This window comes from Mustela lutreola, chromosome 6 (genome assembly GCF_030435805.1).
Source record: "Mustela lutreola isolate mMusLut2 chromosome 6, mMusLut2.pri, whole genome shotgun sequence".
Lineage (NCBI taxonomy): Eukaryota > Metazoa > Chordata > Mammalia > Carnivora > Mustelidae > Mustela > Mustela lutreola.
The window spans coordinates 124,552,932-124,571,100 of NC_081295.1; the positions used below are offsets into that span (position 1 = coordinate 124,552,932).

Consider the following 18,169-nt stretch of genomic DNA (forward strand, 5'->3'; position numbering starts at 1 on the left):
CCCAGTTTGCTAGGGTAGTAAAGACAAGTTTGAGTAGTTATAATCCTACCACTACAGGAATTTTCTCAGCTTAGTCAGAGGAGACTCCCTTTTACTAAATATAAAATAAGTAAGACAAATTAATTTTAAACATATACGGAAGTCTTTAATTTACTAGCAAAGGAACAATGAAGGTGTTAAAACAATGAGCCAGTTTAGAGAGGGTATGAGTATGGAAGGAAACAATGCTTACATTAGTAGCTAATTAGGTAAAGATCCTAATCAGTTACCACCCAGGAAACCAGAGAGGCAGAAAGCTCTGAGATGTCAGGGCTGCCCACAGTCCATCTCAGAAACAGAAAACAATGCATTTAAGAAGTAAATGCTAAGGACTCAATGCTATGGCTGTCGGAATAGCAATATTTATTTCCCAACAGTAAGTGTCTGGTAAGTCCAATTACTCATAGAAGTATGAAGGGGGGGTCAAACCAACATCAGATAAGCAGAGAGTAAGGTAACAAGCTCTGCTTATTTTTGAATAAGCATCACCAGTGAATTAATCAAGCTGTTAGCAAAAACACAGAACATAGTTTACATGTTCCTTAGTTTGGAGGGGTTTTTCTTATTCTTTACAGATTTTATTTATTTATTTGACAGAGACACAGCGAGAGAGGGAACACTAGTAGGGGAAGTGGATGAGGCAGGCTTCCCACTGAGGAGGGAGCCTGAGGCGGGGCTCAATCCCAGGACCCCGAGATCATGACCCAAGCAGAAGGCAGATGCTTAATGACTGAGCCGCCCAGACGCCCCAGTTTGGAGGTTTTTAAAAATAACTTTATGGGGCGTCTGGGTGCTTCAGTCGGCTCAGGTCATCCGGCTCCCTGCTCCCTGCTCGGTGGAGAGTCTGCTTCTCCCTCTGCCCTGTACCCCACTCGAGCTCACTCTCTCTAATAAATGAATACAATCTTTTTTAAAAGATAACTTTCTGAGAGCACCAAGAAAAGAGGGCACTTTTGTCCCCCCCCCCCCATCCTGTTTCTTCCTGCTTGGAGGTCCTTGGTTACGTCTACGTGTATTCATTCCTGTCGCAGGGGCCGGTACTCGCAATCAGCATGAGGTAATCCTTCATCAGCACGGACCTAACCTTCCAACTTGAGATATTATCTCCCACCAACACGCACAAACCTTGCATTATATTTGGCTCCATAGGACTTACAGGTTTTATTTATTATGTATCTTCTCCCCCCTCCCACCCCGCCTTCATTAAGGGGTTTTTGTCTGATTAGTTCTTTGCCATATCCCCAGCAACTAAAATTGTGCTTAGCACACAGCATTTGTTGAATGAATGAATAAGCGAGGGAATCCACAGACTAGCCATCAGAGGGCGACAGAGAGACTTAGTGGAGGCGGAAATGAAACGTTTTGCCCCGAGCTTCACGTGAGGTTCCGTAAAGTTTGAACTCGCTCGGCCACCATAGTGCTTAAGCCGGAAATGGCAGGCCACTTCCGGTTTTCGCGGTTCGGGAAGACGTTTTCGGGCTGTCGGAAACCGAGCCCCAAGGTTCTAAGACAGGTCCTTCACGGAACTCAGACTCCATCCCAGGGCTCCAGGCTCCAGGCCTCCGACGGCCCCAGCCGCCAGCGTGACTACTGGAGACAGTTCAGGGCCAGGAACGGGGCAGCGTGGGTCACCATGGCGACGCCGGGTGGGCTGGAACGCTGGGTGCAGGACGAGCTGCACTCGGTGCTGGGGCTGAGCGAGCGGCATGTAGCGCAGTTCCTAATTGGTACCGCGCAGCGCTGCGCCTCGGCCGAGGAGTTTGTGCAGCGTCTGCGAGACACCGATACCCTGGACCTCAGCGGACCAGCCCGGGACTTCGCCCTGAGGCTCTGGAACAAGGTGTTGAGAGGGGCGGCGTGGGGCGGTGCCAAGAGTGGGAGCGGCGGGGGAGGAGGTGGAGCAGGGCAGGGGCCCCAGGTTATTTGTGCAGGTGAGGTTGGGCTAACGTCCTTCCGAGAATTAAGTAATCTCAGTACCCAAGCACCTAACTTTTGTCCACTGTCGCCTGGGTACTGTGCTAGGTGCTGGACGTCCAGTTCTGGGGAGAAGTTCAAGGAGGGTTAAGTGTTATAGAGCAGTGTTTCTTGAACTTTAATATGCATGCTACTCATCCAGGACCCTTATTAAAATGTAGATTCCGATTAGGTGGTTTTGGGATGGGATCTTAGTTTTTACATTTCTAACTAGTTTCCAGGTGAATCCGATGGTCTACAGGCTACGCTTTGAATAATGAGGCAGTAGAAAAGATGTGTGAGAAGTGCTGTGGAAGGGCAGAGAAGGTATGGGTAGTGCTCAGGGGAAGGAAGCCCAAAGATTCCCCAAAATCTGTCTGGTAGAGAAGGGGTTGGGAATAAAGCTGTAAAGATTAACTACTGGAGGACAGGACTCTGTATTTCTTGTCTTTGTATTTCTCCCTCCTTACAGAACAAGTGCTTATTTAAGCATATGGAAGAGTGAAAGTGTCCAGCATGTTCACAGAATGGCATATAGCCTGCTTTAATTGTCACATATGTCACAAATGGTGCCTGGTGGGAGATGAGTTTAGAACCTAAGTGGTATGAGGATAAGATGTTATGTAAATCTGTTTAGCATGTATCCTGGAATCTGGTACAGTGCCAGGCTTCTGCAAACCAATCCTTATAGCATATCAGTTCTTGCATAGGGATAGCTTAGTTATGAGGAAGCACAGAGGCTGAACAATTGAGAGTTGGTTTTGAGAATGTAAAATAAACTCCATGAAGGCAGGGATTGTTGTCTTTTGTTTATTCCTGTGTCCTTGGTCCCTAGGAGACAGGTACCTGATGCATCAGACAGATTTTTTTACGTGACCAAAAAAAAAAAAAAAAAAAAAAAAAAAAAAAAAAAAAAAAATTGCAGATGTGATTAAGTTAAGGATCTTGAGATAGGGAGATTATCCTGAGTTATTTGGTGGGTTCTCATGAGTGAAAGTGGGCAGGAGAGTCAGTGTCAGAGCAATGCAGCAGGAGAAGGACTTGATCGGGCATTACTGGCTTTGAAGGTGTCATTCAGTAAATGTTTGGTAAGTAAATGATTGCAAGGAGGTTCAAAGCTGAGAGGCCCAATTCAGGCTGTTGAACATGGGGTGAAGCCATAGGGAAAAGAGACAGTGAAGGCTGGTTTAAGATCAGGTCATTCCTTTTTTTTTTTTTTTTAAAGATTATTTTTTAAATTTATTAACTGACAGCAAGAGATCACAAGTAGGCAGTGAGGCAAGCAGAGAGAAAGGAGGGGAAGCAGGCTCCCTGCTGAACAGAAAGCCCAATGTGGGGCTTGATCCCAGGACCCTAGAACCATGACCCGAGCCGAAGGCAGAGGCTTAACCTACTGAGCCACCCAAGCGCCCCAAGATCAGGTCATTCCTTAAATTTGGAATGGGGCAGAGTGGGTTGGCAGAGATCAGGAGTTGCTCATATCCCATTGTCTTCCCTTCTGATAGGTACCACAGAAGGCAGTGGTAGAGAAGCCAGCTCGGGTGGCTGAGCGAGAGGCCCGAGCCCTGCTGGAGAAGAACCGATCCTATAAATTGCTGGAAGACAGTGAGGAGAGCAGTGAGGAGACTGTAGGTAGAGCCGGGAGCAGTCTCCAGAAGAAGCGTAAAAAACGGAAACACCTCAGGAAGAAATGTCATGAGGAGGAAGAAGAGGAGGAGAAGATTTCTGAGAAAGGGAAGCGAAAGGCAGGGTAAGTCAGAAGCAGCGTGAGAAGGGATGCACCAGAGGATGAAGGGACTTGATAAGCTTCCTAGGAGGCCTCATGTAATCCTTTGGGCTGGACTGCAGGGGGAGTAAACAGCAGACTGAGAAGCCAGAGTCGGAGGATGAGTGGGAGCGGACTGAGCGAGAGCGCCTTCAGGACTTGGAGGAACGTGATGCCTTCGCCGAGCGGGTTCGGCAGCGGGACAAGGATCGAACTCGCAATGTCCTGGAGCGGTCAGACAAGAAGGTGCATAGGAGCAGCATGTTGTATGAAACCCTGGGAAGACTCCCTTGGTCAAATCTGAGGTTTGGTGTGATTGGAGAGATAGTGATCTCTGGGAAGACCAGGATGGCCTCTGGTGGTGTCCATCTCTATAGTATGAGGACCCTTCTGGGTCCTCTGGCTATGGCAGCCTTTTGCCGAACCTGTAGCCCTAGAGATTCCTCACTGAAAAGGGCCATTTCTTTATACAGTGGTATATCCGAATGAGCCTTGTGATTCTAGAGGAGCAATGGCTGTGGGAGATTTTGACCTCACAGCCCTCCAACCCTTGTTTTCTTCTCCTAGGCATATGAAGAGGCTCAGAAGCGCCTCAAGATGGCTGAGGAAGACCGGAAAGCCATGGTGAGTCCTAGTGCCCAGGAAACCAACTATCAGAAGGCCTGGGGTGGGGGAAAAAGGACACAAAGGAAATATAGTCGGGATGCTGATGGCTTGTCAGATCTGTGTTGCCACGAACCTGCCAAGGACAAACTTAAGTTGTAGAGGAAAAGAAGCTGCCCACAAACCTTCTTACTCCTTAGGATCTGAATCACACTATGTTCATGAGGGAGATGTGGGCTTTCCCTAAGACTTAAGGAGATGTAATCAGAAGTCAGCTGGAACATCTAAGAGGATGGCTGGAGGACAGGGGCAGGGCAGCTGTCCCACTGCCGAGGTGTGTGCTGTCCAGTCAGCTTGGGCACACCCAATTCCAAAAACCTTCCTACCACCTAATCCCTCTATCCCAAACATGGTCTTATAATCTTCCCCTGGTTTCCTGAGTTTCTTCTCTCTGAATGGGGATATAGCCCTTGTAATTCCTAAACTGAACTTGTCGTGGTGTGAGTTCTGGTAGGGTAGACAGTTTTTCCAACGGCCCGGTCATCCCACATAAGGTTATACTTCGGATTCTCAAAAGAATTTTGAGACTCCTGGTGTCCTAAAAATGGCCTAGTGGAAGTCAGGTCTCTCCTGACTGAGCCATCTCATGACCCACCCCACAAAATGGCTGTGGTCAGAGACTTCTGAGCTATCTGTCAGTATGGGTGTAATGTTTTTATTTGCCAGAATTTATTCTTTCCTTTTCAGTCATGAAAACTTCCAAACAAACAGGGAAGTTAAGAGAGGAGTATAATAAACACCCATATAAACTATTCAGATTTAGAAATGGCTAATATTATGTATAGTATTTGTAAGTGTGGGCTTTTTCTTTCTAAACTTTTTTTTTTTCTTTCTAAACTTTTTGAAAGAGTTTAGACATCACGGCATTTTATCCCATCAGCATGTATCTCCTAAGAATGAAGACATTGTCCTCCAAGACCACAGTGTCATTGTCATGCCCCCAAAGATGGACAGTCATTCTCATGTACCAGTGAGGAACCTGTCCACAATAAAATTTCCCCAAAATGTCTTTAGTAACTGCTCTTTCCAAACTGGAAGGCAAGTTTCATGCATTGTATCTGGTGGTTCAGTTTCTTACGTTTATTTGTTTCCTATTCTCTCTCTCTATCGTCTTGTACCGTGCCCCACATTCTGGATTTTTCTGACTCTTATCTTGTGTTGAGTTCTTCTATGCCCTGTGCTTCCTTTAAAGTTGGGTCTAAATCTTGCGTCAGCTCAGATTAAAAAGTTGTGACAGGAGCACTTCTTGGGTGGCAATGTGCCCTTCACATTACACCACATCGGGGGAACACACTGACTGTGTACCTGTTGGTGCAGGTAGTGTTCCTGTCAACAGCCTTTCATCTAATGGTTTTAGTATAACCACTACTAATCCTTTCCAAAGTCGGCTGTTTCACTTTTTGGGATTGCAAAAAGATGATTTTTGGAGTATGACATTCCTTCTACATTTATTGGCTGATCTTTTTATGTAAAGAAGAGCTTTTCCCTAACTAGGAATGAGCAGGACACCTTGGGTGATACAGGCATTTAAGCATCAGACTCTGATTTTGGCTCAGGTCATGGTCTCAGGGTGGTGAGATTCAGCTCCACATGGGGCTCTGCCCTCAGGGAGAAGTCCGCTTCTCTTCTTCTCCCTTGTCTTCTTCCCTCCCCCTGCTTGTGTTGCTCTCTCTCTCTCAAATAAATAAATCTTTTTTTTTCAAGATGTTATTTATTCAATTGAGAGAGTGAGAGAACACAACCAGAGGGAGAGGCAGGGAGAGGGAAAAGAAGCAGACTTCCCACAGAGCAGGGAGCCAGATGTGGGCCTCGATCCCAGGACCTGAGATGATGACCTGAGCAGAAGGCAGATGCTTAACCATCTGAGCTCCCAGGCACCCCAAATAAACAAGACTTAAAAAAAAAAAAAAAAAACTAGGAATAAGCTATAATTCCATCTTAAAAGGCAGCACAAATGGGGCACCTGGGTGGCTTAGTCAGTTAAGCATCTGACTTGATTTCAGCTCATGTCATGATCTCAGGGTTGGGAGATTGAATCCTGTGTTAGGCTCTAAGCTCAGTGCAGAGTCTGCTTGGTATTCTCTTTCTCCCTCTGTCCCTGCCCACTCATGCTGTCTTTCTCTCTAAAAATAATAAATAATAATTTTTAAAAATCTTTTAAAAATGAAGGCGGGGCAAATGTTATTTACTAATTTTGAGAGAAAGGAGTTTGATGTAACAGTCACCTCACTGGTAACAAAACCTTTTTTTCCCATTTTTTTTGTGTGTGTTTGTCACATTGAACTCATGCATTTTTATTTCTCAGTATTTTATAGTTGCATATCATTTTTCTTTTTGTACTCGAATTGCCTGAGTTGGGTTTGTTGTTGTTGTTGTTGTTGTTTTATTAGTAATCTCTATACCCAGTGTGGTGCTCAAACTCAAGACCCCGAGATCAGGAGTTATATGCTGTTTTGAGTCAGCCAGGTGCCCCTTAAATTGCCCGTTTTTGGTTTTGGTGGGGTTTTTTTGCCTGTATTTTAAAAGAACATCCATCTGCTTCCTCCATCAAGTTGAAAAAGTATTTGATTATGGTACTTAGATTATATCATGAACTTAAACTCCTTTTAAGTCTTCGTAGAATAGGGGCGCCTGGGTGGCTCAGTCGTTAAGTGTCTGCCTTTGGCTCAGGTCATGATCCTGGAGTCCTGGGGTCTTGGGATCAGGCCCCACATCAGCCTCCCCACTCAGCGGGAGGCCTGCTTCTCCCTCTCCCACTCCCCCTGCTTGTGTTCTCTCTTTTGCTGTGTTTCTCTCTGTCAAATAAATAAAACCCTTTAAAAAAAAGTCTTCAGGGGCGCCTGGGTGGCTCACTGGGTTAAAGCCTCTGTCTTCGGCTCAGGTCATGATCCCAGGGTCCTGGGATTGAGCCCCAGATCAGGCTCTCTGCTTGGTGGGGAGTCTGCTTCCCCCTCTCTCTGTCTCTGCCTGCCTCTCTGCCTATTTGTGATCTCTCTCTGTCAAATAAATAAATAAAATCTTAAAAAAGAAAAAAGAAAAAAAAGTCTTCATAGAATAAACAGAAGCCAAGCAATTAAACAGAATTGAGGCACCAAAGGAGAGGACCTGATGAAATTTTGCCACTACAGTAGAGGAGATTGTTTTGATCACAGGGAAGACAGTGTTGCCACAGTGGGAGGGCTCATGGTGAGAGCTGAGAAAGGCCTTAAGGTTGTGGCCAGTCTTTTACTGTCATCCATAATGTGTCCTGAAAAGCTCCTGTCAAAGGAAGCATGTAGAAGCCAGATGATACATTGTATGAGGCAGGGAGAAGTTAGTCCCAGAGGCTAAGCATTTCTGATTACATCTTGCCTTACAGAAATACTCTCTGATGCTATACTTCCAGATTTTTGTATATAGTGTGTTTTTCCCCTTTTTCCAAACTGTAGTCATTTGATTTCAGACCATGGAACATCTGAGACTGAAGTTGACCTCCTGTTGGCACATCCAGTGGTTTCTAATAGTCTCACTTGTTTTCAGTTTGAGACCTGTGCTTCTAAATGCTGGTATTAAGCCCTTTAGTTTTCCTTCTTTTTTTTTTTTTTTTTTTTTTTTTTTTTTTTTTTTAAAGATTTTATTTATTTATTTGACAGAGAGAAATCACAAGTAGATGGAGAGGCAGGCAGAGAGAGAGAGAGAGAGGGAAGCAGGCTCCCTGCTGAGCAGAGAGCCCGATGCGGGACTCGATCCCAGGACCCTGAGATCATGACCTGAGCCGAAGGCAGCGGCTTAACCCACTGAGCCACCCAGGCGCCCCTAGTTTTCCTTCTTTCCACTAAGTTGAATAAAATAGTAAAAATAAAATCTAAAATATTCAGATAATTGCTTTAGTGTATCTATGTTGACAAAGATGGTGAGGCTGTCCAGAAGGACCTTCCAGCTGGATCATGCTGCTAGAAGATAGTGGCTTTCAGACAGGCCCAGCTTGGGGCACACCATTAGTCAGGTTGGAAATTGCCAAAGGACACTGCTGGCCTATCAGGGAACTTGTCACTCTTATGGATAGGTAAGGAAAAGGGTTTCGAGGTGAAGATTTGGCTGCCCTGTCCTAACCCAGGTTCCTGAGCTACGGAAGAAATCCCGCCGAGAGTACTTGGCTAAGCGGGAGCGAGAGAAGCTTGAGGACCTGGAGGCTGAGCTGGCTGATGAGGAGTTCCTTTTTGGGGATGTGGAGCTGAGCCGACATGAACAGCGGGAGCTCAAATACAAGCGGCGAGTTCGGGATCTGGCCCGAGAGTACCGGGCAGCTGGGGAGCAGGAGAAGCTGGAGGCCACCAATCGTTACCACATGCCAGAGGAGACCCGAGGCCAGGTGAGGCAAAGCAGAGTCCACTTCAGCCCTGCTTCCCAAGCCAAGGGGAGGGAAGTCTTCAGAGCATTAGTCAGTGCCTTGGCTGACCCCTTCCTTGTCTTCCCTTTCCCTGCATGTGGGAGTGAGTAGTGACTGGGAAGGTGAGGCTTGGGAAGAGGGCATCTTCTGTCTTCACACATCCTTCTTTCCACAGCCAGCACGAGCTGTGGATCTAGTGGAGGAGGAATCAGGAGCCCCTGGAGAGGAGCAGCGACGCTGGGAGGAGGCCCGGCTGGGGGCAGCATCCCTGAAGTTTGGAGCCCGAGATGCTGCCTCTCAGGAGCCCAAGTATCAGCTGGTGCTGGAGGAAGAGGAGACCATCGAGTTTGTCCGGGCCTCTCAGCTCCAGGGCGATGAGGTGAGCAGGAGAACTCTGGGACATTCTAAGGAGGTTGGGAAGCCAGCCCTGAAGCTCACACCCCTCTTTCTCCTCAGGAGCCATCGGGCCCACCGCCCCCCACCCAGGCCCAGCAGAAGGAGTCCATCCAGGCTGTCCGCCGCAGCCTCCCAGTGTTCCCTTTCCGCGAGGAGCTCCTGGCTGCTATTGCTAATCATCAGGTCCTCATCATCGAGGGTGAGACGGGCTCCGGGAAGACCACCCAGATTCCACAGTATCTCTTTGAGGAGGTACAGTCATCCATGCCCTCCAAGTTGCTGAGCCCTGATCCTTGACAAGCACAGTCCTGTCAGTCCTCCTTTTACATGTTATTTTGAGTGGGTACGTACTACCTTCTCCGTCTTTAGTCTTTTCCGCTAAATTGTGAGTTTCTTAAGAATAAGGACAAACCCTTTTCATGTTTCTTTTCTCACTTCTGTCACTGTGTCTGTGCCTAGTTCCAGCGTTCCTGTTGGAAAGACCTGTAGACAGGTAGATGGTGGCCTGGGGACCTTCCCACACCACACCACACCACCACACCAACCAGCTCAGCCATCACATCCGCAAGGGCCAAGAACAAGGAGTCAGAGGACTTGGTTTCCTGCTTTTTCACCTTCTTTTGTTCCCCTTTGTTTCTGGGTCTGCCCCAGCTGGTCTTTTTCTAGTTCTGGTGTAGCTGAGCCTGATTGTGATCACTCAAAAGGCTGGAACTCTCGGGGCTGGGTGAGGACACCCTTGAGGGCCCTAAGGTCTGCCCTCCTATGTGTTTGCCCTGGTAGTCTGTTTTTCACTTTCTGTCTGTTCCCTCCTTTCCCCCTGCCCTGTTGTACATTTATACTTTCTTTCTCTAAATTATTCTGGGCCCCAGGAGCATATTTATTTATTAAGGGTTTTATTTATTTGAGAGAGCATGAGCAGGGGTGGGGGGAGCAGAGGGAAAGGGAGAAGCAAGGGGAGCCCCATGTGGGCCTCATCCCAGAACTCCGGGTTCATGACCTGAGCCAAAGGCAGACGCTTAACTGACTGAGTCACCCAGGTGCACCTTCCCATTCCCCCAGCCCCGGAAGCATATTTAGCCAAGGAAAAACCTCTTCTTTTGTCATTCAGGGTTATACAAGGAAGGGAATGAAGATTGCCTGCACCCAGCCCCGGAGAGTGGCAGCCATGAGTGTGGCTGCCCGTGTGGCCCGGGAGATGGGTGTGAAGCTTGGGAATGAGGTGAGATCTGCGGGGATGGAGAGGGGAGGGGAGACTCTAGGGTCTGGGACGTAGCCCACACTGTGCAGGGCTTCACACCACAGGTCCAGGCACTGATCCCTTCTCCCCTAGCCCTGCACTCCCTTCAGGGAGTGTCCAATCTTAATGGCCCTTTTGACAGGTTGGCTACAGCATCCGCTTTGAGGACTGCACATCAGAGCGAACTGTCCTCCGCTACATGACAGATGGGATGCTCCTCAGGGAGTTCCTCTCTGAACCTGACCTTGCAAGTTACAGGTACACAAAGGGTCCCTGTCTCCCACAAGAGAGCCACTGCCCTCTCTTCCACCCAGTCTATTGCCTTCCTCCCCTTCAGCACCTTCCTACAGGTGCTGCTCCTTTATTCTCTGGCCTTTCTCTTCTTTCTTCTCATCCAGCTAGTTTGGCCTTTGTCTTCTGACTGGCCCACCAGTTCTTGAATCTTTTTTTTTAAAGATTTTATTTATTTATTTGACAGAGAGAAATCACAAGTAGTCGGAGAGGCAGGCAGAGAGAGAGAGAGAGAGAGAGAGGGAAGCAGGCTCCCTGCTGAGCAGAGAGCCCGATGCGTGACTCGATCCCAGGACCCTGAGATCATGACCTGAGCCGAAGGCAGCGGCTTAACCCACTGAGCCACCCAGGCGCCCATCTTGAATCTTTTATGGTGTGGATAGTCGTAGGACTGGCCTGCAGGTATCATGGAGATGGGGTAGAAGAGAGGCAGAGAAGTCCTCTGCCCATTGCTTCCACAATTTAGAAAACACCAGGATGGTAGAGTGGTGCTGTGGAGACTTAAAAAGCCACATGAAGACTCTTTGAAGATTCTTAGAATGTTCAGCGTAGAGTGGAGAAACTCAGGGAGACATCCTTGTTCTAGGGGCGGGCTGTTACATGGACAAAGAATTCAGACTTGTTTCACATGATGCTAGAGAGTGCAACTAACAACCATGGGAGAGGTTACAGGGAGACAGATTTCAGGGCAATACTAAGAAGTCAAGAGTGGTGGAGATTGGAGGGGCTGTCGGTGTGCTGGGGCCGTCACTCTTGGGCCTCTGGCCCAGGTCTTGGAGTGGCTTGGTCTGTGAATAGTGAGTTCTCAGTGCTGGTGTTGGCCAGGCAGGGCTTGGATGAACATGTGTTTAAGAGGAGAAGGGATGGTGCGTGGCTGGTGGTGGGGTCAGGCCAGCCAAGCAGTATGTGCTTTCTCAACTCTCAGGAGGCTGTGAAGTTCTGGTCTTAGGAGATCACAAATGGAGCAATAGGACAAATACGATTTGAGCCTTCACATCCCTTGCAAATATTTCAGAACCCGAGGAAGGCTAGCCAGTACAAGAGTGTTTGGGTATAGGGTTTTCCCATCAAACCAGCCTGCTTTGTGGAACAGATAGGGACTTCACCAGCATAGTCAGGAGTGAGCTGATGCAGGCTTGCCTGTCACTTGGAAATCCAGAGATTTGAATGAGGATAAAGAAGATGCAGCACCGGGATAATTAAGGAGAAGACCAAAAATTCTGGAGAGCTCTCTCAGGCTGGGATTGAAAGGCTGACCTGGGCCCTCTCCCCAGAAGGAGGCAGCAGGGCCAACAGGGATGCCAACAGCTCACAGGGTGTTTGAATTATGGTGGCCCAGGGGACCTTCCCAGCAGGGCCTCTTTTGAATAAAAGAGCTCTCACTTTTTTCCGCTTTAAAACAGATACTCTTACTTCTGCTGACTCTAACAGACCCATGACTCTAACCCAGAAAGGATGTCTGACTTGTCTTGGCCTTGGCTTCCAACCTCCAAATCTTGGCTGTTGTTGTCTTCCCAGGCTGGGATAAGCTGCAGACTGTGGGGTCTTGGCCTTCTTTAACTTTCTGTTGGTCTTCCTTAGCTGGGGTGATTGGCTTCTCTTTGGATCCATCCTCCCACATTCCCACATTCACCTTTGGGCTCTTTGCTTCCTCTGTGCCCTCATCCAGGGGACCCTCTTGTCTTCTCCTGGCCAGCTTTCCAGGCTCACTGCTCTCCTGTTCTTTCCCTAGTGTGGTGATGGTAGATGAGGCTCACGAACGGACCCTACACACAGACATTCTCTTTGGGTTAATCAAAGATGTTGCTCGCTTCCGGCCTGAGCTGAAGGTCTTGGTGGCTTCAGCCACTCTGGACACTGCCCGTTTTTCCACCTTCTTTGATGATGCCCCTGTCTTCCGAATCCCTGGACGCAGGTTTCCAGTTGACATCTTCTATACCAAGGTGCTTCCCTCAGGGAGGGTGGGTTTAAGTGCTAGGCAGCAAACCATGGGCCTTTGGAGAAGGTTGTCCCAGGGAGGGAAGGGGAAAATGGAGAGTCCAAAAGGGCACTAGGACAAACTGGTTATTGAGTTGGGAGAAAAGGTTTCCCAAAGAGATGGCCTTCCTGTGACCCCTCTCCTGCTTCTGCCTAGGCTCCAGAGGCTGACTACCTGGAAGCTTGTGTAGTGTCTGTGCTGCAGATCCATGTGACCCAGCCCCCTGGGGATATCCTGGTGTTCCTGACAGGACAGGTGTGAGATGGTGGGGTTGGGAGTGGTGGTGGTGATGTATCCCAGGGGAAGACAGAACTTCCAGGTGGGCCTTGTGTCACTTTGGGACCTGTACTGCTGTCTCCATCCCAAATCCAGGAGGAGATTGAGGCCGCCTGTGAGATGCTCCAGGATCGCTGCCGCCGCCTGGGCTCCAAAATCCGGGAGCTCTTGGTGTTACCCATTTATGCCAACCTGCCTTCTGACATACAGGCTCGTATCTTCCAGCCCACACCCCCTGGGGCACGAAAGGTCAGTTGGAGAAACCCACATTTTTCACCCCTATAGTTCACACAACTAATAGTGAAAAAGAGAGTATGTGCCTGCCCTGTGCAGGATCTGTCCTGGGCCTGCTGCAGCCACAAGGCTCAGTAGTAGTCCCCCGCTTCCAGAGCTGGAGAGAGGATGAATTCAGCATGAACTGAGACACACCCAAATAACGTGACCCGCTAAGTCAGTACCGTGGAGGTGCAGAGGAGAGGGGAAGTCCTTGGTGTGCTGAAAGGTGGGATTTTATCTGTATCTTTAAGAAAAAAGGTAGGGAATTCCAAAGCAAAGCCTAAGGTATGTTTGAGGTCAGAGTGTAATCTAGAAGATTAAGGGGAATGTTCACATGGTGAAAACAACTCTGAACTGAGATTAGATTGAGAGCAGTTGGAAGCATTTGAACTTGAGACGATTGGATTGGATGGCAATCAAAGGGTTTTGAGCAAAGATGTAACTTCCATTCAGCAAATATTTAATGAGCTCCTCCCACGTGCCAGGTACTGTTCTAGGGAATGAAGATACAATGAAGAACAGAACAAAGTTCCTAGCCTCTCAGAGCTTATAGTCTAACGTAAGTTAGGAGACACTGGACATGTAAATACACAATGCTGATTCGTGACCAGTGCTATGGAGAGATACCATGCAAAATGGGGAAATGGAGACTGACTCCAGAGGAGTGGTAGTGAGGAATGGCAGAAGGTGTTTTCCTCAGGATGTAGGGAAGATCTCTCCTTCTCCAGTAAGGTGAAAGGGAACCCAGTGAGGGAGGGAGCCTTGCTGATATCTGGAGGTAAAGTGTGTCCGGTGGAGGGAACAACTAGTGGGAAGGACCCGAGGGAGGAGTGTGCTCAGACCAGCCAGGGAGCAGCAGGAGTGGAGGAGGAGTGGAGGCAAGGAGCCCATAGTACTTAGAGAGGAGGTCAGAAAGGTAGCCAGGGCTAGAGGATTCAGGGCTTCAAGGGGTTTGAATATAGTTCTCAAGTAGAACAGGAAGCCATTGACAGCTGGGATTAGTGATGTGACAGGCTGATGTTTTTGAGGCCATCCAGATGCCAGAATGATGAGTTTAGGTAAGCAGGGCCAGGAGTAGAGGCAGGGAGACACATGAGAAGCCTCTTGCAGGAAGTCCTGGATGAGGATGAATGTGAAAGTGCTGGTGGGAAAGATGGGAGCCAGGGACCTGGACCCCTCTCCCATCTCTGAAAACAGTTCTAACCCTGCTCCCATGTCCTTTCCACATTATGTCCCTGTTCATCCCTACTCTCGCTTGCTCCTGCCTGGCTTGTCCCCTCTCCTGACTTTAGACCCTAATTCCTTCAGTTCCTGTCCCTTATCTGCACCTGCCTCTCTACTAGAATCTTCCAGGAATACTTTTTCTAGGTAATTTTGGTGGGTGGGGTCTCCAGGTGACTATACATCCTGTCACTCAGGTGGTTGTGGCAACAAACATCGCTGAGACATCACTCACCATTGAAGGCATCATTTACGTACTGGATCCAGGGTTCTGTAAGCAGAAGAGCTACAACCCTCGCACAGGCATGGAATCCCTCACTGTCACACCCTGCAGCAAGGTCAGCCTGCTTGGGCTTCAACAATGTCTCCATGGGAAGGGTTCAGTTCTAAAGCCTGTGGGAGCTTCTTAGAGGACAGGGAAAAAGCAGCCTACATCCTCTCAGATTTCTTGCATAAGTATTGCTTCTTCTCTGTTCTCTCTCCAGTTGTCAGCCATGCCTGCCTCTCCTTTCTTTGTAGGCCTCAGCCAATCAACGGGCTGGTCGGGCAGGTCGGGTGGCTGCTGGGAAGTGCTTCCGCCTGTATACTGCCTGGGCCTATCAGCATGAGCTGGAGGAAACCACGGTGCCGGAGATCCAGAGGACCAGCCTGGGCAATGTCGTGTTGCTGCTCAAGAGCTTAGGTTATTTGGGGTCCCCCAGTCCTCCTGAAGAGAGGAGGGAGGAGGGGCTGGAGTCACTGATCCCTGCAGAGAAGCTGTTCTACACCCTCACATCTTTCTTCAGGGATCCATGATCTAATGCACTTTGATTTCCTGGATCCTCCACCATATGAGACCCTTCTGCTGGCTTTGGAGCAGCTGTATGCTCTGGGAGCCCTCAACCACCTCGGGGAGCTCACCACGGTAAGGTGGGAGGGAAGCATGGGCAGGAGCAGGATGAGGGGGTTGGGGTGACTTCTTGAGTGGTGGAGGGACTCCTGAGGGAGGACTGGCCTCAACTCTTTTTCCTCTCCTTAGTCTGGACGGAAGATGGCAGAGCTACCGGTGGACCCCATGCTATCTAAAATGATCCTGGCCTCTGAGAAGTAAGTGCCACACCCCACTCCCACCCCTGCCACTCTGGCCAGGCCCCCAGCACACAAACTGGCTTTGCTTCCTTCTCTCTTGGGGCCTTCTTTGTTATCTTGGTCTTTTTCCTTTTTCTCCTTGCTGTATTCTTTTTTTTTTTTTTTTTTTTTTTAAAGATTTTATTTATTTATTTGACAGAGAGAGATAACAAGCAGGCAGAGAGGTAGGCAGAGAGAGAGAGGAGGAAGCAGGCTCCCTGCTGAGCAGAGAGTCTGATGCGGGGCTCAATCCCAGGACCCTGAGATCATGACTTGAGCCGAAGGCAGCGGCTTAACCCACTGAGCCACCCAGGCGCCCCTCCTTGCTGTATTCTTTAACAAATAAGTTACTAGAAAACTCTTAGTGCCCCTTTTGAGGCTCACAAGGGGCAGTAAAATACTAATCAAATGAGTAAGATTGACAAATAGAAAATTGGGGGGCATGAATGGATGTGGAAGACTTAGCACCTGTGAGGAGTGTTGTGTGTGGACTGGTTTGGGGACTTTCTCATTCCTGAGGTTTTGGACTGTAACACTTAGATGTAGTTGTGGAGGGGCCACCTTTAAATGCCATTCCTCTGCCGTAGTAGAGGTCAGAGGTCATTAGTGAACTTGAAGTGCTGTCTTTTCCTGATGCACATAATACATCCCTTCCTCCTACAGAAGTCCTTCCTACCCTCAGAAGTCCTCAGCGCTTTCCTGCTCTCGCCATGGATAGCCTCCCCGCAATTGTTTCACCTCCAGCCCACCACCACCCAAATCTGTCCGCCCTGAATTGTAGCCGTTAATGGCAATCTCCATGTGAGGACACATCCGCACACAGTGATCACTTCTCCCCTTACCATGCATGTATCTGTTCCTGTATGCCTTCCTTTGGACCCTCATGCTTTGCCCTTCCGGCCCCAGGTACAGCTGTTCAGAAGAGATCCTGACGGTGGCTGCCATGCTGTCTGTCAACAACTCCATCTTCTACCGACCCAAAGACAAGGTTGTGCATGCCGACAATGCCCGTGTCAACTTTTTCCTCCCTGGTGGAGACCACCTGGTTCTGCTGAACGTTTATACGCAGGTCACTGGGCTTGGCTGATGGGATTGAGGGAGACACGGGGGACTCTGGTTCTGCTATATACTTAAGTCCCACTTTTTTTTAACCATCTTCACAGTGGGCTGAGAGTGGTTACTCTTCCCAGTGGTGCTATGAGAACTTTGTGCAGTTCAGATCAATGCGCCGAGCCCGGGATGTGAGGGAACAGCTGGAGGGGCTCTTGGAACGTGTGGAAGTTGGTCTCAGCTCTTGCCAGGGGGACTATATCCGTGTACGCAAGGTCAGCTTTTTTTCAGCCTCCCTGTTCCCCACACACTCTCCATCTACAGAGTGAGCTGCTCTGGGGGCCTGAAGCAGTCCCTTCAGCCTGAGGATGTGCCCTCTTCCCCTGGAGAAGGCATGCTTTTCTGTGCTTTCTTCACCAGACTCCTGAAGGGTCATTCCCAGGGGGTTCTTCACGCATTCCTTACCTTTTGAGTTCTCCAGAAGCCTGAACTAAAAAGGTAGTGAGTGCTTAGGTTCCCTGCATGTGTGGCTTTCTGGTTGACTTTCTTTCTTGTCTTTCTCTCAGGCCATCACAGCTGGTTACTTTTACCACACGGCCCGGTTGACTCGTAGTGGCTATCGCACAGTCAAACAGCAGCAGACAGTGTTCATCCACCCCAACTCCTCCCTGTTTGATGAACAGCCACGTTGGCTGCTCTACCATGAACTTGTCTTGACCACCAAGGAGTTCATGAGACAGGTGAGGGGACCTTCCCTTGCCCAGGATGGTGCAGATGTGGGGGGAGGTAGGATCCTAACAAGCTAAAAACCCAGGTTCAGGTTGCTGAGACCAGCAGAGAAATAGGAAAACACTTTGCTTTAAGGCAGGATAAAATAGAAAGGCCTTCTCTCAACAGCTATGTCAGCATCTACTGAGATTTAAGAACTGCATATTCATTCAGTACATATTTGAATGCCTAGTACCTTGGTGTTTCAGATGCTGGGGTAAGAATGGTGAACAAAGCAGATGTAGTCTCTGTCCTGAGTGTACTTTACGACTAGGTAAAAAACCTAGTTTAGGGATAGTTTACTGGGGATCCTGAATGACATGTAAAGGTTATGTCTGCCCTTGGAGTATATAGTATTAGAGCCTGGCACCTTGCCCCTAGCCCTGTAGTCAAAGGTGGAAGAAATAAACTTTTCTGATTACACAAACACTAGAGTGTAGGTTGGAAAAAGGGGAACTCTACTGACTTTTTCTCTCCTCTTGTAGGTACTGGAAATTGAGAGCAGTTGGCTTCTGGAGGTGGCTCCTCACTATTATAAAGCCAAGGAACTAGAAGATCCCCATTCTAAGAAAATGCCAAAAAAGATAGGCAAGACACGAGAAGAGCTAGGGTAAAGAGAAGGGGACACAAACAGAACCTAGCACCCCTCCTTTTCCTTCTGTAACATTATTTAATGTACATTTTTGGAATAAAGCTTGTGGGAACTTTAAATTTTAATTGATTTATATTTTATTTTTTAAAAAAGATTTGAAAGAGAAAGAATTATTATTTTAAGTAGCC

The 18,169-nt window shown here is 48.5% G+C and overlaps 1 protein-coding gene across 2 annotated transcripts; it reads left to right on the forward strand.

Annotated features, from left to right (window-relative positions):
* Positions 1-1,469: 1,469 nt before the first annotated feature.
* Positions 1,470-18,106, forward strand: DHX16 (DEAH-box helicase 16). Of its 2 annotated transcripts, none has more exons than XM_059179044.1 (20): positions 1,470-1,879; positions 3,498-3,742; positions 3,841-4,003; positions 4,325-4,381; positions 8,517-8,771; positions 8,965-9,168; positions 9,246-9,437; positions 10,294-10,404; positions 10,565-10,680; positions 12,446-12,656; positions 12,848-12,946; positions 13,064-13,216; positions 14,662-14,802; positions 14,984-15,146; positions 15,250-15,368; positions 15,483-15,550; positions 16,478-16,640; positions 16,735-16,887; positions 17,188-17,361; positions 17,875-18,106. In XM_059179044.1, the coding sequence occupies exons 1-20, from the start codon at positions 1,472-1,474 to the stop codon at positions 18,001-18,003; spliced, it is 3,324 nt and encodes a 1,107-aa protein (XP_059035027.1). In that variant the 5' UTR covers positions 1,470-1,471; the 3' UTR covers positions 18,004-18,106. The 2 variants fall into 2 exon arrangements, with proteins under 2 accessions (XP_059035027.1, XP_059035026.1); XM_059179043.1 differs by having other exon boundaries at positions 1,471-1,879; positions 16,735-16,896.
* Positions 18,107-18,169: the final 63 nt, after the last annotated feature.

What these genes read in the sequence shown, in the direction of transcription:
- DHX16 (XM_059179043.1), top strand. Translation starts at nt 1,472, where the DNA reads ATGGCAGGCCACTTCCGGTTTTCGCGGTTCGGGAAGACGTTTTCGGGC. An exon ending in TGGTGTTCCTGACAGGACAG is followed by an intron (nt 12,947 to 13,063) that starts GTGTGAGATGGT and finishes TCCCAAATCCAG; the next exon opens with GAGGAGATTGAGGCCGCCTG. An exon ending in ATGATCCTGGCCTCTGAGAA is followed by an intron (nt 15,551 to 16,477) that starts GTAAGTGCCACA and finishes TTCCGGCCCCAG; the next exon opens with GTACAGCTGTTCAGAAGAGA.